At 25.6% G+C, this 16,585-nt stretch overlaps 3 protein-coding genes across 3 annotated transcripts; all 3 read right to left on the reverse strand.

Moving 5' to 3' along the window:
- Positions 1–54: 54 nt before the first annotated feature.
- Positions 55–3,023, reverse strand: LOC122860670 (PMS1 protein homolog 1-like). Its single transcript, XM_044164578.1, has 4 exons — positions 2,065–3,023; positions 1,086–1,997; positions 311–1,024; positions 55–241 (listed from the first exon to the last, which is right to left on the reverse strand). The coding sequence occupies exons 1-4, from the start codon at positions 2,890–2,892 to the stop codon at positions 140–142; spliced, it is 2,556 nt and encodes an 851-aa protein (XP_044020513.1). The 5' UTR covers positions 2,893–3,023; the 3' UTR covers positions 55–139.
- Positions 3,024–3,119: 96 nt separating this feature from the next.
- On the reverse strand, positions 3,120–7,108 carry LOC122860674 (muskelin-like). Its single transcript, XM_044164586.1, has 3 exons — positions 6,382–7,108; positions 6,231–6,300; positions 3,120–6,109 (listed from the first exon to the last, which is right to left on the reverse strand). Exons 1-3 carry the CDS (start codon positions 6,522–6,524, stop codon positions 3,848–3,850), a joined length of 2,475 nt encoding a protein of 824 aa, XP_044020521.1. The 5' UTR covers positions 6,525–7,108; the 3' UTR covers positions 3,120–3,847.
- A 2,688-nt stretch (positions 7,109–9,796) lies between these two features.
- Positions 9,797–13,318, reverse strand: LOC122860675 (hybrid signal transduction histidine kinase G-like). The gene is made up of 2 exons (XM_044164587.1): positions 12,060–13,318; positions 9,797–11,985 (listed from the first exon to the last, which is right to left on the reverse strand). Exon 2 carries the CDS (start codon positions 11,571–11,573, stop codon positions 10,836–10,838), a length of 738 nt encoding a protein of 245 aa, XP_044020522.1. The 5' UTR covers positions 11,574–11,985; positions 12,060–13,318; the 3' UTR covers positions 9,797–10,835.
- Between the last annotated feature and the right edge of the window lie 3,267 nt (positions 13,319–16,585).

Genomic DNA, 16,585 nt, shown 5'->3' on the forward strand with positions numbered 1-16,585 from the left:
TGCTACACACGTGTGGGAATTTACTTGAATTTGGTTTAGTTAATTATTGTAAATATTTACAACAATTTAATTTTCAACAACATATTTTTATTATTAATATAAAACACACAATATTATTTTTTAATTAACTGACTTTAAATTAAAATTCATGAGATATATCATATATTGGTTTCATGCAATTTAAAAAATCTTTTTCTTGAAGACATCTGTTTAAACAAAATTCAATAAAATCAGGATCCTCCTAAAAAACAAAATTAAAATAATAATTTTAATTTATTAAATAGATTTTATTTACATTATATTTATTTACCTTTTTGTTTGTTGTTTCAGTATCATCATTAATATTGATACAATCAAACAACTCAAATGCATTTAATGTCCAAATTTGTGAATTTGTTTTGACAATCCAAATGTCATTACCAAGTGATCCAACAACAGCTCCTCTTTTTTTATCATTAATTTTACTATTTTCATTTAATTTAGTTGCTACAGTTGTTAAATTAATTTGCCAATTAACAATATTTCTTGTTAAACGAGTTTTATTTTCATCGCTTGATGATTGATTTTGATTCTTCATATTTGTAATTAAATTTAACATGTGTTTTTTATTACTCGCCAGCTTTTTATTTGAAATTTTTGGATTTTTAGAAAATGCTGTTGTTGATAATGGTGATGATAAATATTGTGATTCATTCATTGATTTATTTTTCATAGCAAGTTCACGAAAATTTTCACGTTCTTCTGATGTCATTTCTTTCCATTTTGATGTTATTTTTCTAGCAACCTCAACAAGATTTATACCAGGATTCATTTTAATAACTTGTGGTCTATATTTTTTTGAAAATAATATAAATCCTCGGCTATTTGCTGCAGCATATGTCTGTGGTGTTTTTACATTTGTTGCTGTATTTTTTTCACCTTTCATTTCATCATCTTTATTATTTTTTTCACCTGAAGCATCATCTTCATCATCATCATTTTCTAAATTATCATTTGGTCCACAAACTTTTACACTAACTGGAATCTAAAAAATAGAATACATGAAAATATAATAATGATTTTTGCTAAATAAAAAATTAATTTACCATTGTAGCATGTTTTGGATGTTGACCCCTGCTCCATTGTACTTCACTTATTCCATCAAATTTATCCCTATTATTATCAAAATTTTCCATGCTTATTTCTTCAAATGAAGAATTAAGATGTTCCATTGAAGCTTTCAAGCTTTTATCAGTTGATTTATCAAGTGGATTTTTTTGTTGAAGAATTTCATTAATTTCTTGAGCTGAAAAATCTTCATCAAAATTAATAATTGAATTTTCATCATTTTGACAGCTTAATTTGTCTATTTTTTTTGGTGTACTAATGACATTTGACTCTTTTAACTGATTATTATCATCTGGATATTTTGTACTTAAAACTTTTTTAATTTCTTGAGTTGTAAAATCAGCACCAATGTCAACCTTGGGTAATTGACTAAATCTTTCTTCTTCTTCATCATCATTATGTTGATTTTGTTGTTGTATTTTTTCAACAAGACAAACATTATTATCATCATCATCATCAACATCATTGGTGATTGGCGTTGGACTAATGGCATTATTGCATTGATTTTCTTTATTATTATTGCTTTTTGATGACATTGATTTACTGATACTATTTTTTTTTTCAAGCTTAGCTTTTTTAGCAACTGGCTCAGTATTTTCTTCAACTTCAGTACTTGAAAAATTAAGATAAGCTGGTGTTGATGATACATCAACATCTTTTATTATTTCTTGTGAATCTTGTGATAAATTAACTTGATAATAATCCAATAATAATTTTTCAACTTTTTCAAGTATTCTATCATTATCCTTTAATAACACTGCTGTTTTATTTGGCTCCAAATTTACATCAACATCAGATGGATCAACAGTAATTAGTAAAAAAAAAACTGGCTTTTTTCTACCTTGTAATTTATCATCATGAAAATGTTGTGTTAATATACGAACAATCAACTGAAATGAAAACAATAATATTAATAACAATATTACTAATATTTAATATTTAATATTTACTATTTACCTGTTCATATTTTTTAAATGTAACTGGTCTATTGTTAACAAACACATGTTGATAATTAATTTGACAAAATGGTAAAATATCATGAAAATTATTTTTTGGAATAATTAATTTAATATCATAATGTTCAGTATGTTGTTCTTTATGATCAATAAATTCATAATTTGAAATCATATTTTTACCATAAATATTTATCAAACAATCTTGAATTTTTTGACAAGGTGTTTTATTAAAAACAATTGAATTATCAATTTTATATGTTATTCTTAATTGTGCATGACAAATTGCAAAATCTTTTAATAAATTTTCAATTAATTTTAAATCTTGAGTTGATTTTTTTTTATTTTTAATAATTTGTCGTCTAACTGGTATATTTTTAAATAATGTATGAATTTGTACAGTTGTTCCAATAGTACGACAACACATTTCACCTTTTTGTATGTGTCCATTATAATTCATAGTATAACAACGAGCAACATCATCATCTTGAGTTCTTGTTATTATTTTAACAGTTGATATATTACACATGGCATTTAATGCTTCACCACGAAAACCATAATATCTCAATGATTCAAAATCAGTAAAATTTTTTAATTTTGATGTATAAGATGGTAAAGCCATAAAAGCAGCATCTGTTTTTGTTATTCCTTTTCCATTATCTTTTACCTCAATTAAACTTGTACCTTCATCAAATAAATTAACTTCAATACTATTTGCTTCAGCATCTAATGAATTTTCTACAAGTTCTTTAACAACACTAAATACAGATGTTATTACTTGTGTTGTTGTTAATTGTCTTGAAGTATGTTTATCAAGTTCAATTATTGACATTTTTATAATTAATCAATTATTCAATGTTATTGATAAAACGAATATTAAAATAATAAAACATAGGTATATCCTATTAAAATTAATGTTGTTGTTGTTGTTGTTGTTGAAAATAAAAATATGTCAACCATGTGTGTCAACCATCTTTATCGCCATGTTTGTTTTTTTTTTTTTTTTTTAGCGCCAATAAATTTAAAATAAAATAAATAATCAACATTAAACAGCATATATAATAATTAATACAAGTATAAATTTATTTATTTATTTACATGACATTGCAAATATTATATTAATAATAATAAATAAATATTAGCTTGCAGTAAATTTAAAAAAAAACAACTGGAAGCATTTTTTATTCAGATACATTTTGTCTACTATTTCTTTTTAATTGCAATAAATAATTAATGTTTTTTTTTGTTTTTTATTTATTTAAAGATAACAATAATAATTTGTCAATTGAAAATTTTCTAATAAAAATAACACTTATCAAATTATTTCAAAAAACATCAATATAATTGTTAAGTTTTATAAAAGATTTGAAATATTATTACTCATGTATTTACATTATTAGAAAAAAAAAAAATAATAAAGTATCCAAACGTTAGACACTATCACACCCTGCATCTTTGGATATAAATAATATTAATAATAAAAAAAAAAAAAAAACACAACACCACAATTAATAATATGAATAACCACTTGAAGATCCAAAAATAAAAAATATAAACAATCTTTTTTCATTTTCATTTGAACCTCAAGTTTTTGTCTAAATAATTTCTAGTTTGTCTATATCATCATCAACAGTTTTATAAACAAGTAAATAATAATTTGAAAAAAAAAAATTATAAAAATATAAACGTTTATAATAATATATAATAAATAATTGATATTGAAAATTTAATAAAAGACTGTGATATCATCATCAATAAGGGGAGAAAAAAAAATATAATTAATTTGATCACAGTAAAAGGTCAGTCAGATTAGCTCGAGGCTGGGTCATGGACTCTGGAAAAAATTCTGATATTTTATCATAAAGTTGAACCCTTTTATTGTGTACTTGATCAACATCAACATCAGCAGCAGCATCATCAGTTGATGTACGAGAATTACTTGATGATGATTTAAATAATACAGATGTTAAAAGTTGAAATTCTTTTGTTTGTATTGGATCATTGTGATCAATAATTTCATAAACATCATTTTGTAAATATTCAAGTGCTTCAATACTATTACCATTAATAGCAATTTCTTTAAATTTATATTTTCTAATGATCCATTTGAAATTTTTTAACAACTCATCATGAGTTGGACGACATAATTTTAATGTCCAAAAATCATCTAAACGTAATTTTGGTAATGATGAACGTCCAGGATTACCACCAAATAAATAATGAATTTTTTTATATTTATCATATACTAATTGATGTGCAAATCTTGGACATGGTTCAATATCTTGCATTTTACTCCAATATTTTTCACCAGTATTTTCATTACGATAAATACAAGTCCAATTACTATTTTTAATATTATATACCCAAAATGAATTTTGTACATTTTCATCACGTTTATCTTTATCTTTACCAGGACCAGATAATACATATATTTCACCAAGTACTGGATCAATTGTTGCTCTTTGTGTAAAACCAGCACCTGGACTAATATTTTTATTAAATTCATCTTTACTAAATCTTTCATTTTTATTTAAACTATTATTATTATTATTATTATTATTATTACTATTATTTATTGAAAAATCAGCAAGATAAATACGTTGTATGTCATTTGTATCAACATTATATGTAAAATAATCATTTAAATATTCTTTGCATCTTTGACCAGGTGATATATATAATTTTCTATCAATTTGATTAAATAACATTGAATGTCCAACACGTGCACGTAATGAACAATTAATATTTGATGATGAATTTGTATTTGTTGTATCTGATGCTAATAATTTCCAGGTACTTGTTGGTATATGATATGAATATAAACCAGAAAAAAGTGGTTCTGTTGTTGTTGTTGTTGATGATGTTGTTGATGATGATGATGATGGTGATGGAACATTACAAGAAGCAGCAGCAGCAGCATTAACACTTTGTGGTGGTGGTGATGATGATGTATTTGTATTTGTAGTTGTAGATAATGATGAGAGTAAAATTCTACCACCAAATACATAAATCATTCTTTTATCATGATCAATACACATTTGATGATCAAATATCAATGGTGGACCACCAACAGAATATGTATCATTTGATATTAATGTCCATTGATTTTTTTCAATATCATAAACATAAAAATCACATTTTAAATTATCAACATTACGATATTGTGTATCAAGATATTTACCAATTGTAAATAATTGTTTTCTATCTTGATCAAATGCCATTTTATGACAACTTCTTGCATTTGGTCCACCAACAAGTTCAGTATTATTACATATTAATGTCCATTTATTTAATTTAATATCATATGACCATAAATCAGCTAAATCTTGACGACCATCCCATCCACCAAATAAATATAATATTTCATTATTTGAATCTAATACCATTTGATGACCACCACGTTTACCTGGTTTTGGTTCATCACAATTAATTTTATTCCATATTGCTTTGTATGGTTGATTACTAATATACTCGTCTAATAAACCATTATTTATTGAATTTGTTATAAATATTTCAGCTTGTTTATAATCACCATTATTAACTAATATATCATATAATAAAGATAAATGTTTATCTTCAAATGACAATGTTGATGATGATGATGATGATGATGTATTTTTTACAAGTGAATCAACAATATCAGTTTGTTTTAATCGACGAAAATGTTTCATACAAAGTCTTATTATCTCATTATTTAAATATTGATTGACTCTATTAATATTATAATCAATATATGATTTATCATCAATTCCATTTAAACAAACAAACCATATTGAATAATTAAAACTTGGACCCCATGACTCAAGTGGCATTATCTTAACATAGCGAATTGGATAATATACATTATCACAGCCAATTGTATGTTTTAATTCAAATGTTTCTGGTACTGTATCATTTTTTAATCCAGCATTTAATAATTCTGTCCATTTGTCATATTCTATTGCTCCATATATTTTAAATTTTTTCATATTACATACATGTGTTTTTTCAAATTTGCCAAATGTTATTGATTTAACGATTGATGCTTGATCAAGTTTCAATACAATATACTAAAACAAAATAAAAAAAATGTAAACAAATAAATAAATAAGCAAATAAACATGTGAAAATTAAAAAAAATAAAAATAAATAAAATAAATAAAATGAATAGAATATTTGTAAACAAAGTACCTGTGGATGATTATCATTTTCTGATGACCAACGTGATGATTGATCCAATGGTTTATCAACCAAAATATTTCTAATTTAAATATAAAAATTTTCATAATATTATTTATATTGTTTATACATAATACACAATGATGAAAATAAATATACTTACTCTGGTACATAAGTTGGTGAATAACTTGAACATTTGTATATTCTATATCTCAATATTTTACAATTATTATTATTGTTATTATTATTGCAATTATTATCATCAGACATATTATCAAAAGACGCCATATTATGCAATTTACGCATTACCTCTTTGGTGATGCTTTTATTTATTTATTATTGCTGTCTGCTCTATTTTATATTATCAATAATGACTATTGTACAAATTGTGCTTTAATTGTTTAAATAAAAAATTAAATATGATGGCACTATTTATCCATCAATTGACTGACTGACTGACTGACTATTTATTTATTTAATTTATTTATCAACTCACTTCAACACTTAATTATTTGTGCAGGTAAATAAAAATATATGTATATTTATGTTGTCGTCAACTTGCCTCGGCTGACAACCGACAAGTGCAAATTAAATTTAATGAAAAATTATTTATATTTATTTTCAATATTTATACCTATGTGAATGTTAAAAATAAAATTTACAAAATAAACATGTAGGTGTGTATAATACACACACACACTATTGCTGATGATGATTAATTATTATTATATTGTTATAAATATTGACCAGTCAATCCAGTCAAACAGTCAAGAACCCTTATTTTCCTTGTAAATATTTGTTGATCTTTGGATCTTTGCGTTATCGCTAATTCAATTGGAAAAAAAAAACAGATAAAAGGTCACTTTTCACTTTCTCTCTCTCTCTCTCTCTCTCTCTTATTGTTGTTAACACAGAACACTTTCATATCTACATAAAAAAAAAAAGATGACCACCTCTATAAAAAAAAAAAACACACATATGCATGATAAAAATTGAAAATGATGACCACCACTGGACCAGCACCACACATGACACATGTCCACATGTAACAGACAAGCACAGCAAGTTGCAGCAAGTTTGTTTTTTATCAATAAACATTATTTAATTGATAATTTTAATTAAACGATATATTAAATTAATTGTTGCCAATTGTTGTTGTTGCTTTAGGTTGAATTGATGGGAGATTTAAATTAGTATTTACTGATAAAGAATTTCAAATTAATTCAACTGTTGATATATAAACGAGGAGCAGTTAATAATCCAATTTTATCACAGGGAATGGAAAAATTTTATCATTACTCTAATAAAAAAAAATCTGATAAATCTGATGAGTCAGAAGATGATGATGATGATGATGATGATGATGAAGATAAAGATGATAAAGATGAATCAAATGTTATATTATATCCTGAAATAAAATACGGTGTTACATGAATGAGTAAATAAAACAAAAAAAATAACTATTATTATTATTATCATTCATTATGTTTTATATTCAATTTTAGTTTCTGTCAATACAAAATAAAAAAAAAAATGCAATTATTTTTTATTTCAGCCCAAGTATTTTTATTTATTTATTCATTTTTCTTTTTTTTTTTTAAATATCATAAAATTGTCTATTGACGGAATTTAAATAAAAAAAAAAAAAAAAAAACATCAATAATCTATCATCATCAACTTAGGCTGATTATTTGGCAAAAATAAAAATAAAAAAAAAAAAAGATAATTCAATATATAAATTTACTTGGATTTATTATCCTTTTTTTTTGTCTTCATTAATAATATTTAAATCTTTGAATTGATTTTGTTGTTTAATTTGTGATGAATCATTTTTTTTTCGACAATATTTATTTGTTGAAATATACTGTCAAGATTACGTGAGCTACCAAGTTTTTCAAATGATTGAGCAAAAACATGTTTAATAATTTTAAATTTTTCAATATCATAAACAGCTCTGGTGGTGTTTGTCAAATCAAATGGTTCTTCAATGGAAATTAAATTCCAACAGGATCTTGTGATTCATCAAGTTCTGGTAATTCATCAAACAAATTGTCGACAGATTCAAGATCAGGGACTACTACTTTTTGATCGTCATCTAGACATAAATTCGTACTTTGGTCGTCTTTTACAGCACGTCTCTTCTGTATTTTTTTGTTAAAATCTGGAAGAGTGTCTTCATCAAGAGAAGTAACAACCTCCTCAATAATTACCCAATTTTTTTCATGTGGTTCGTCTGACTCAATTGATGATTCACTTGATTCATTATCAATTTCCAATTCTTCTGCTGCTCCACCAGCAGATACACCAGCAAATGATGATTCACTTGATTCATTATCAATTTCCAATTCTTCTGCTGCTTCACCAGCAGATACACCAGCAAATGATGATTCACTTGATTCATTATCAATTTCCAATTCTTCTGCTGCTTCACCAGCAGATACACCAGCAAATGATGATTCACTTGATTCATTATCAATTTCCAATTCTTCTGCTGCTTCACCAGCAGATACACCAGCAAATGATGATTCACTTGATTCATTATCAATTTCCAATTCTTCTGCTGCTTCACCAGCAGATACACCAGCAAATGATGATTCACTTGATTCATTATCAATTTCCAATTCTTCTGCTGCTTCACCAGCAGATACACCAGCAATTCCAAATTTTTCTGGTGCTGCACCAGCATGTTCTTGAACCAATTTTGTTGTCTCACTATTTGAACAAGTTGAATAACCACTGAAAGAACCACTTGTTTTATGAGCTGGTTTAAATTTTTTTGGTGCTGCACCAACAATTTGTTGACTTGATATTATTATTGTATTGGCGATTTTTATTGGTAAACAACTTGGTGTATTCACAGGTTTGATTATCAATTCATTATCTAAATATGATAATATGAATCGTTGTGACATTTTACGAATAAATTTACTTGTGTCATTACACTTGGTCAAATCAATTGGTAAAGTTTGATTTCCTTTTAAATCTTCCATTGCTTTTTTAAAAATTAATTTTTTATAATGTGAACCTGTAATAATATGAAATAAATTAACAAAATAAAAATAAAAAAAAAACAAAAAGCACTATCCACAATAAACAAAAAAAAAAAAAATTACCTGAAACGATATTTTGTTGTTGTAGTTGATGATATTTCAATTCGTGTTGCTTCTACGATAGTCAACAAACGAATAAATATTATTTATTGTGAAGCCTCAAAAGAAAAGAAAAAATAAAAATAATAACAACATAGTCGTTGTTGTTGTTTTTTTTTTTTTTTCAAACAAATTTCTTTAATGTATTGTTATTATTATTATGATTATTATGATTATTAATTCTTAATGTTGACCTCCAGTTGCTGTATTATCAACATATATTTCACCAACTTTAACTTGTTGTATGCGTTACATCAAGTGGTTGAATGTGACAATATGCATGTGGTGTATATTCAGCAATATCAGTTGGTGGTTTTGATGGTGGTGGTGTATCACGAGCTGTATAACATCGTGATCTTGATCATCATCCTCAACTTCATCGTCATCATCATTATCATCTTCGTCATCTTCTCCTAATTCTTCTTTATCTTTTTGTTTTTCTTGTTCTTTTTGTATTTTTTTAGAAATAATAATATCATCTGGTACTATTTTAATTTATCATCAACATCATTATCATTTATTTTATTGACAGTACTTAGGTCTATTGTTGTTGGTAAAAGATTATCATTTGTTTGTTTTTTATGATTTTCTTCAACAACCGGAGGTAGTAATAATAAGGATGTTGTTGTTGATGATGGTGACAGTGGTGGTAGTGGTGGTGGAGGTGGTGGTGCCAATGGAGGTGGTAATGCTGTTGTTGTTGTTGTTTTTTTTTGTATCAAATTTACTCGTTAATTCATCAATAATTGGTACAGATATTCTTGGTTCTTTAGGTTCTCTTAATTCTTTTGATTCAATAATTGATTCAATTTCTCCAATATCGTCAATATCATTTTTAGCATCTTTACTTAATCTAACTGGTTTTTCTAATTTTCTTTTTCTTCTTTGTTTAGTATTATCATTTGAATCATAATTACTAAATTCTGGTGACACATCATCTTTTCTTGTTGGTGATTTTGATTTTTGTCTATCTGGTGACATACTTTTAATACTTGATGCATCTTTATAATCATCACCAGGTATTACAATTATTGAACCAATATTTTCTGTACTACCTAACTTTTTACTACCACTTTCAAGTTTTTCTAATAATGAATCAACACATTTTTTATTACCACGTTTTGGCATATTTTTTGGTGATCTAACATTCATTTCATCATTATTAATTTTTTTTTGTTCTCTATCATTTATTGATGATAAATCACATAATACTGGACTATCAATAACATCTTTATCATATCTTGATGTTAAATTAACAATAACTGGTGGTGGTGTAACACTTAATGAATCTTTAATTTTCATTGGTTCAATATCTTTTTTATTATCTGATAATATACGTTCAATAGTAACACTTGATGTATTAATACCAATACTATTGACATGATATTAATACCAATACTATTGACACTATTACCAACACTACCAACACCACCACCACCAATTTTATCATGAATATTTGCAACACCTTTTATATGACTTTCAAAATTTTTGGTGTTGTTAATAATGATGATGATGATGATGATGATAATAAATCTTTTGTTGATAATGATACTGGTTCAATAAGTGAATTTGGAGTTGGTACTGATGAACTAATACCACTATCTGATGATGTTTCACCATTTAATGGTATTGGTGGTGATATTATATTTCCATTACGATTTGATTTATCAATATTTCTTGCTGTTAAACTAATTGGTATATCTTGTGTCATACGTGAATAATTTTCTGCTATATCAGATGTTGTTGATAAATCAAGTGTATTTGGTGATCCACGATGATATTGATTTTGATTTGTACAATTATTATCAATATGTGCTTGTAAATTAAATAATGGATTAACAGATGAATTTGTTGTTGTTGTTGTTGTTGTTGTTGTTACTGTTGTTGTTGCTAATGATGATGTCGATGATGATGATGATGATGATGTTGTTGATGTTGGCTTTGATGATGGTACTGCTGTTGGTGTATACCATGTTGGTGCTGATTGTGAATGTGCTAATTGTGGTGTTAATTGACTTGTTAAATGTGATGATCTACTTATTGATGAATGTGTATAAAAATTTGCTGGATTAAGTACAGCATTTGTTAATGCTGTTGGATGTATATTTAATCCACTACCTTGTGTCATTGTTAAATGATTCCATACTGTTTGTGGTGGTGGTGTGCCAACCGGTGGTCGACTGTGTCCTGGGTACTGTCCAGACATATCGATGTCTTCCTAGCCACCAGCAGCAGACCACAGTGCACTTAAATTCCACAAATTCTCAATAGTTTTTTTGTAATTTTCAACTGGTTTATTAACATCCACTTTATCACCAATTTTTATATTATCATTTGATGATGATTTTTGTTTAAATTTTTTTAATATATATTATTATTTTTTTTAATTATTTGAGAATTTAATAATTGGCCACTATTATTTGTTATTGTTTCCCATTTATTTGTTGTTGCTGTTAATTTCGTTGAATTTATATGTGAGTTTTGTGATTGATTAATAATATTATTAAAATCATTTGATGATAATTGAGAAGTGTTTGTATTTGCTATCAACGAATTTTGATAATCCCAATGATTCGATGAATGTGCTCAGTTTGGGGCATATCCTGGATGTGGTTGCCCTAAAAAAGTATTATTATTTATCATTAATATATATAAATATAAAATTATATATTTAATCCTCAATTTCAATTACCATTGTAAAGGGCTGCATCAAAGTCGCATAAAGTCAAATCATTCTGGGATGGTAATTGATTATCGTTATTATCAATTTCTTGAGAATTACGATACTCCCAATGTGTAAAAAATGAATCACCCTTCTCAACTTCACTAACAACTTGAAATGAATGATTATCAGCCACTTTTGTTCCTGTAAAAATGAAACTATCATAAATATTGCTTAAAATAGCCAGTCTTTTATTCATTAGCTACATATTCATATTAATAATAAATTATGAAAACAACAAAAACAACAAAAAAAAAAAACCTACAAAATCTAAATAATAATAAACCTAAAGGTTCATCAATTAAAATTAATCATCTTGTAAACATATTGGATCGTTGGATAAAATAAAAATCACCATTATAGTTGAAAAAAATAAAATAAATAATAATGAAAAAAAATAAATCAGTATATCAACTATCAGATGGAAAGGCGCTGCACAGCTAAAACACTATTTATTGAATAATTTTAATCTCTAAAAATATGTTTTATTATAAAAACAAAAAAAAAAATTATACAAATATACAACACTAATTAGTAATTAGTCCAAGAAAAAAATCATGATAAAAACATTTAATTGCTCCAAAACAAAAATTCGAAAAAAAAAAAAAATATACCTATTATTATTATTATTCTTATATAAAATAATAATAATAATAATAATAATAATAAAAGCCATATGATATCTAAAATATTTTTTTTCCTTAAAAAAAATTTCTCATACACTTGACAATTTCACAAATTACATATGTAGGTACCTACATCTTCAACAAATGAAATAAAAAAAAAAAAAAAATTATTAATAGGTATAATAATTACATCAACATAATAATGTAAAAATAATATAATAATATAATAAACATATGTTTAAAAATATTAATACCAGTATATAAATAAATCTAATTATTAATAAATTTTAATCATTTAAATCCCGGTGACTGGGATCTTAGATTCACCATGAAAAATCATAACAATTCCGTCAAATTCCATTTGATAGAAAAAAAAAAAAATAAAAAAATAAGTTTTCATTTTATTCTTTCATTTTTGCTCTCAAATTTAATTAATTATAAATACTCATAATTGTTATTATTAACTCACGATATATTAATGACTTGATAGTTTAAATAGAATACTATGTAATACTATGTAATGTAATTTGTAAATAATAAACACTGATTGTTTTTTAATTTGATAAACAAAAAAAAAGGTCTTCTTGGTTGCCTTTTTGTTTTTTTCCGAAACTGGCCGAATCAGGCCAAATGAGCAAGGCTTCACTGCGTTTGCGCGTTGCTTCTCCCTCTCTTTTTTTTTTTTTTTTTTTTATGTAGATTTTCTATATGTATGTATCATGCGTATTGGTGTGTATGTATAGATATGTAGACCCATGGTACTGCATGGTACTATGGTAAATATTTATGTACTACCATGTGTAGAGTGTAGACCATGCTTTATGTATGTAAATACATAGTGACACATTTGATTGAATCAATTGAATGACAAATTTATTGATATTGAAAAAAATATTAATCTAAAACTTGTTTATATAGTGATTAGCACATTTTATTTTTATCAAACATGAGTAAGATCAAAACATTGAGTGAAGCTGTTGCCAATACTGGTCTGTAAAACCAAGATTTGGCCAATGCTGGTCTTAGGTTATGTTTGAGAAATAAACATAGTGTTTAAAAATTTTAATTTTTTAAAATATATTATAAATATATATTAAGATAAAAAAATATAAAAGGAAATTTAATCATTGTACTAATTATATTAAAAATATACCAAACGTGAGTGACATCATGGGAATAAAACGTAAAATAGAGTTTAAAGACATCGCAGTAAAAAAACATAAGGGTACTATGGAGACATTTAATCAAAAGAAAAAGAGTTACAACGTAAGTCTAAATAATAACTGGACCATGCTCGTAGATTAAATATTACATTATTGTTATTATAAATATAAATATATTATTTATTTTTTTTTTAGATATATGATCATAATGATGATCATTCCTATGCCAAAAATATATTAGTTGACTGTGTTAATGATGATTGCTTGGCTGAAATATTCATGCATGTACCAGCGTGTGAGAGACTTAAAATTGCACTGGGTATGATAATTATAATACATATAAATTATTTCATCAAAAAAAAAAACTATTTATTTATTCCTTAATTTATTTTTTTAAATATATTTAATAATTATTAATTTATTTTTTTAGTATGCAAAAAATGGAAAAGAGCTCTCAATAATTCCTGGTTTAATGTCAAAAAACTTGAATTAACTTATTGGAAATATCATGAGTTTCTAAAGTGTTTAAAAAAGTATCAAACGGCTGATGAAAAATTAAATTTTTTAAAGTCACTGCTTGATAAGTGTGGTCGTTTTTTAACAACATTAGACATCACAGCTTATGGTCATTGTAACATTGTGCCAGTTATTAATGATTGTTGTCCAAACCTTACGAAACTTCGATTGAGATTCATCGATACTAACGATGCAATGTTGTCCAATGCATTTACACGCCTATCTAAACTAAAGTCCTTGACAATTATATTTCAAAATATGAAAAATAAAATAATACCTGTGACTTTAATAAATTCATTGAGAAACGTTGCTGATACATTGATTGAACTAAATTTGTTAAATTTCGTTTATCACTTGGATGACAGTTGTGATTATCCAAAAGAGTTTAATTGTGTAAGTTGTAACTTTTCATCTTTTACAAAAAAAAAATCAAAATTATTTTTTTTATTCTTTAACATACTTATCTAAAATTGCTTTTTCAGGTAATTCGTCAACTAAAGGTCATGCAAATTTTTGAAGTTGCTGGTATACGAATGTTTGAGGATATATCAGAGTATTTAATAGAAAAAAAGTTATCATTTTTTTTAAACCATAGTTTTTACCTTGCAATACCTCCTTATTTGTCACATCCATTAATTCGTATCAGGAAGTTGGATTTAAAAGATTGCTGTATCAAAGATGATAGTTTGTATACCATTGCCAATACCATCAAACATCTAGAATTATTACGTATAAATTCCGAATGGATAACCGATGATGGTGTAGTAGCACTTTCAAAGATGAATAATTTACGATACATTTATTTACACGGCCATGGTAACGTCACTGATTCGTCAATCAAATTGCTCAAAAATAAAGTAAGAGTATATTTACCACAAAGCAATAAAATAACTGATGCTTCAGTCACGAAACTTCTTGAAAATTCACCAAACATTGACTATCTTTTACTTAACAAGACAAGTGTGACTGTTGACTTTGTCAAAAAAGCAGCAGAAATATCAAATGATCGAAAACAACTTTTGACGTTCATCATTTCATTTATACCTGATATAAAACAATATAAATCGGAATATTTTAAACCATATATACTATTAAAAACCATATTTAGCCAAAAATAATATTGTTAAAGATAGAAAAATTTACTTTAAGAATATGGAAAATAAAATAAAAAGTAACTCAAATTTATTCTGGAGTTATATACGTAATCAACGTTCAGATAAAGCATGCCAATGGGTATTAAAAATTGATAATAATTATATTATTGAGCCACTTGAAGTAGCTAATGTTTATGCCAATTATTTTGATTCAGTTTATGAGGAATTAGACTCATCATTCATTAATTTGTATCAAGTGAGCATTACTAATAATAATACATGGGGAAATTTGGGTGAACATGTCTTATTTGATGTGGACTTAATTGAAAAATCACTCTCAGGGCTAAAAACAAATACTGCTTTGGGGCCTGATGGCATACCATCATCTATTATAAAACATTGTAAAAAAGAATTGTTATTAAATGTTATTAAACGAATTTGTTGTTGTTAATTGATGTTATGAAAGATGAATAATTTACGATACATTTATTTACACGGTCATGGTAACGTCACTGATTCTTCAATAATATTGCTCAAAAATATAGTAAAAGTATATTACCACGAAGCAATAAAATAACTGATTCACTCACAAAACTTCTTGAAAATTCACCAAAAATTGACCATTTTTTTCTTAACGAGACAGGTGTGTCTGCTAAATTTGTCAAAAAAGCAGCAGAAATATCAAATCATCGAAAACAACATTTAAACTTCTCCGTTTCATTTATACCTGATATAAAACAATATACATCGGAATATTTTAACATAAATATAATTGCAAAAGATAAAAAATAGTACATGGTGGTACAAGTGCTCACGTAGATAGTGTGCAACTCTTATTAATTGAAATATAAGATATCTGTTTTCAAGCATAAATATATATTTATTTAAAAAAGTAGATTAAGAAAATGAAATTTTTAAAAAACATTATTAAATATAAAAACAACAACAAGCTATTATAAATTTATTAATTAATTAATTTAAAAAATAATAATAATTGCATAAAGTATTTTTTACACCCCTTCTATAAGAAAAAATAAAATGATTAAGATAAAAGTTAAAAAAAAAAAAATTGAGAAGAAAGTTGGTTCGTGCCAACA

The sequence above is a fragment of the Aphidius gifuensis genome, linkage group LG1, assembly GCF_014905175.1.
Source record: "Aphidius gifuensis isolate YNYX2018 linkage group LG1, ASM1490517v1, whole genome shotgun sequence".
Classification (NCBI taxonomy): domain Eukaryota; kingdom Metazoa; phylum Arthropoda; class Insecta; order Hymenoptera; family Braconidae; genus Aphidius; species Aphidius gifuensis.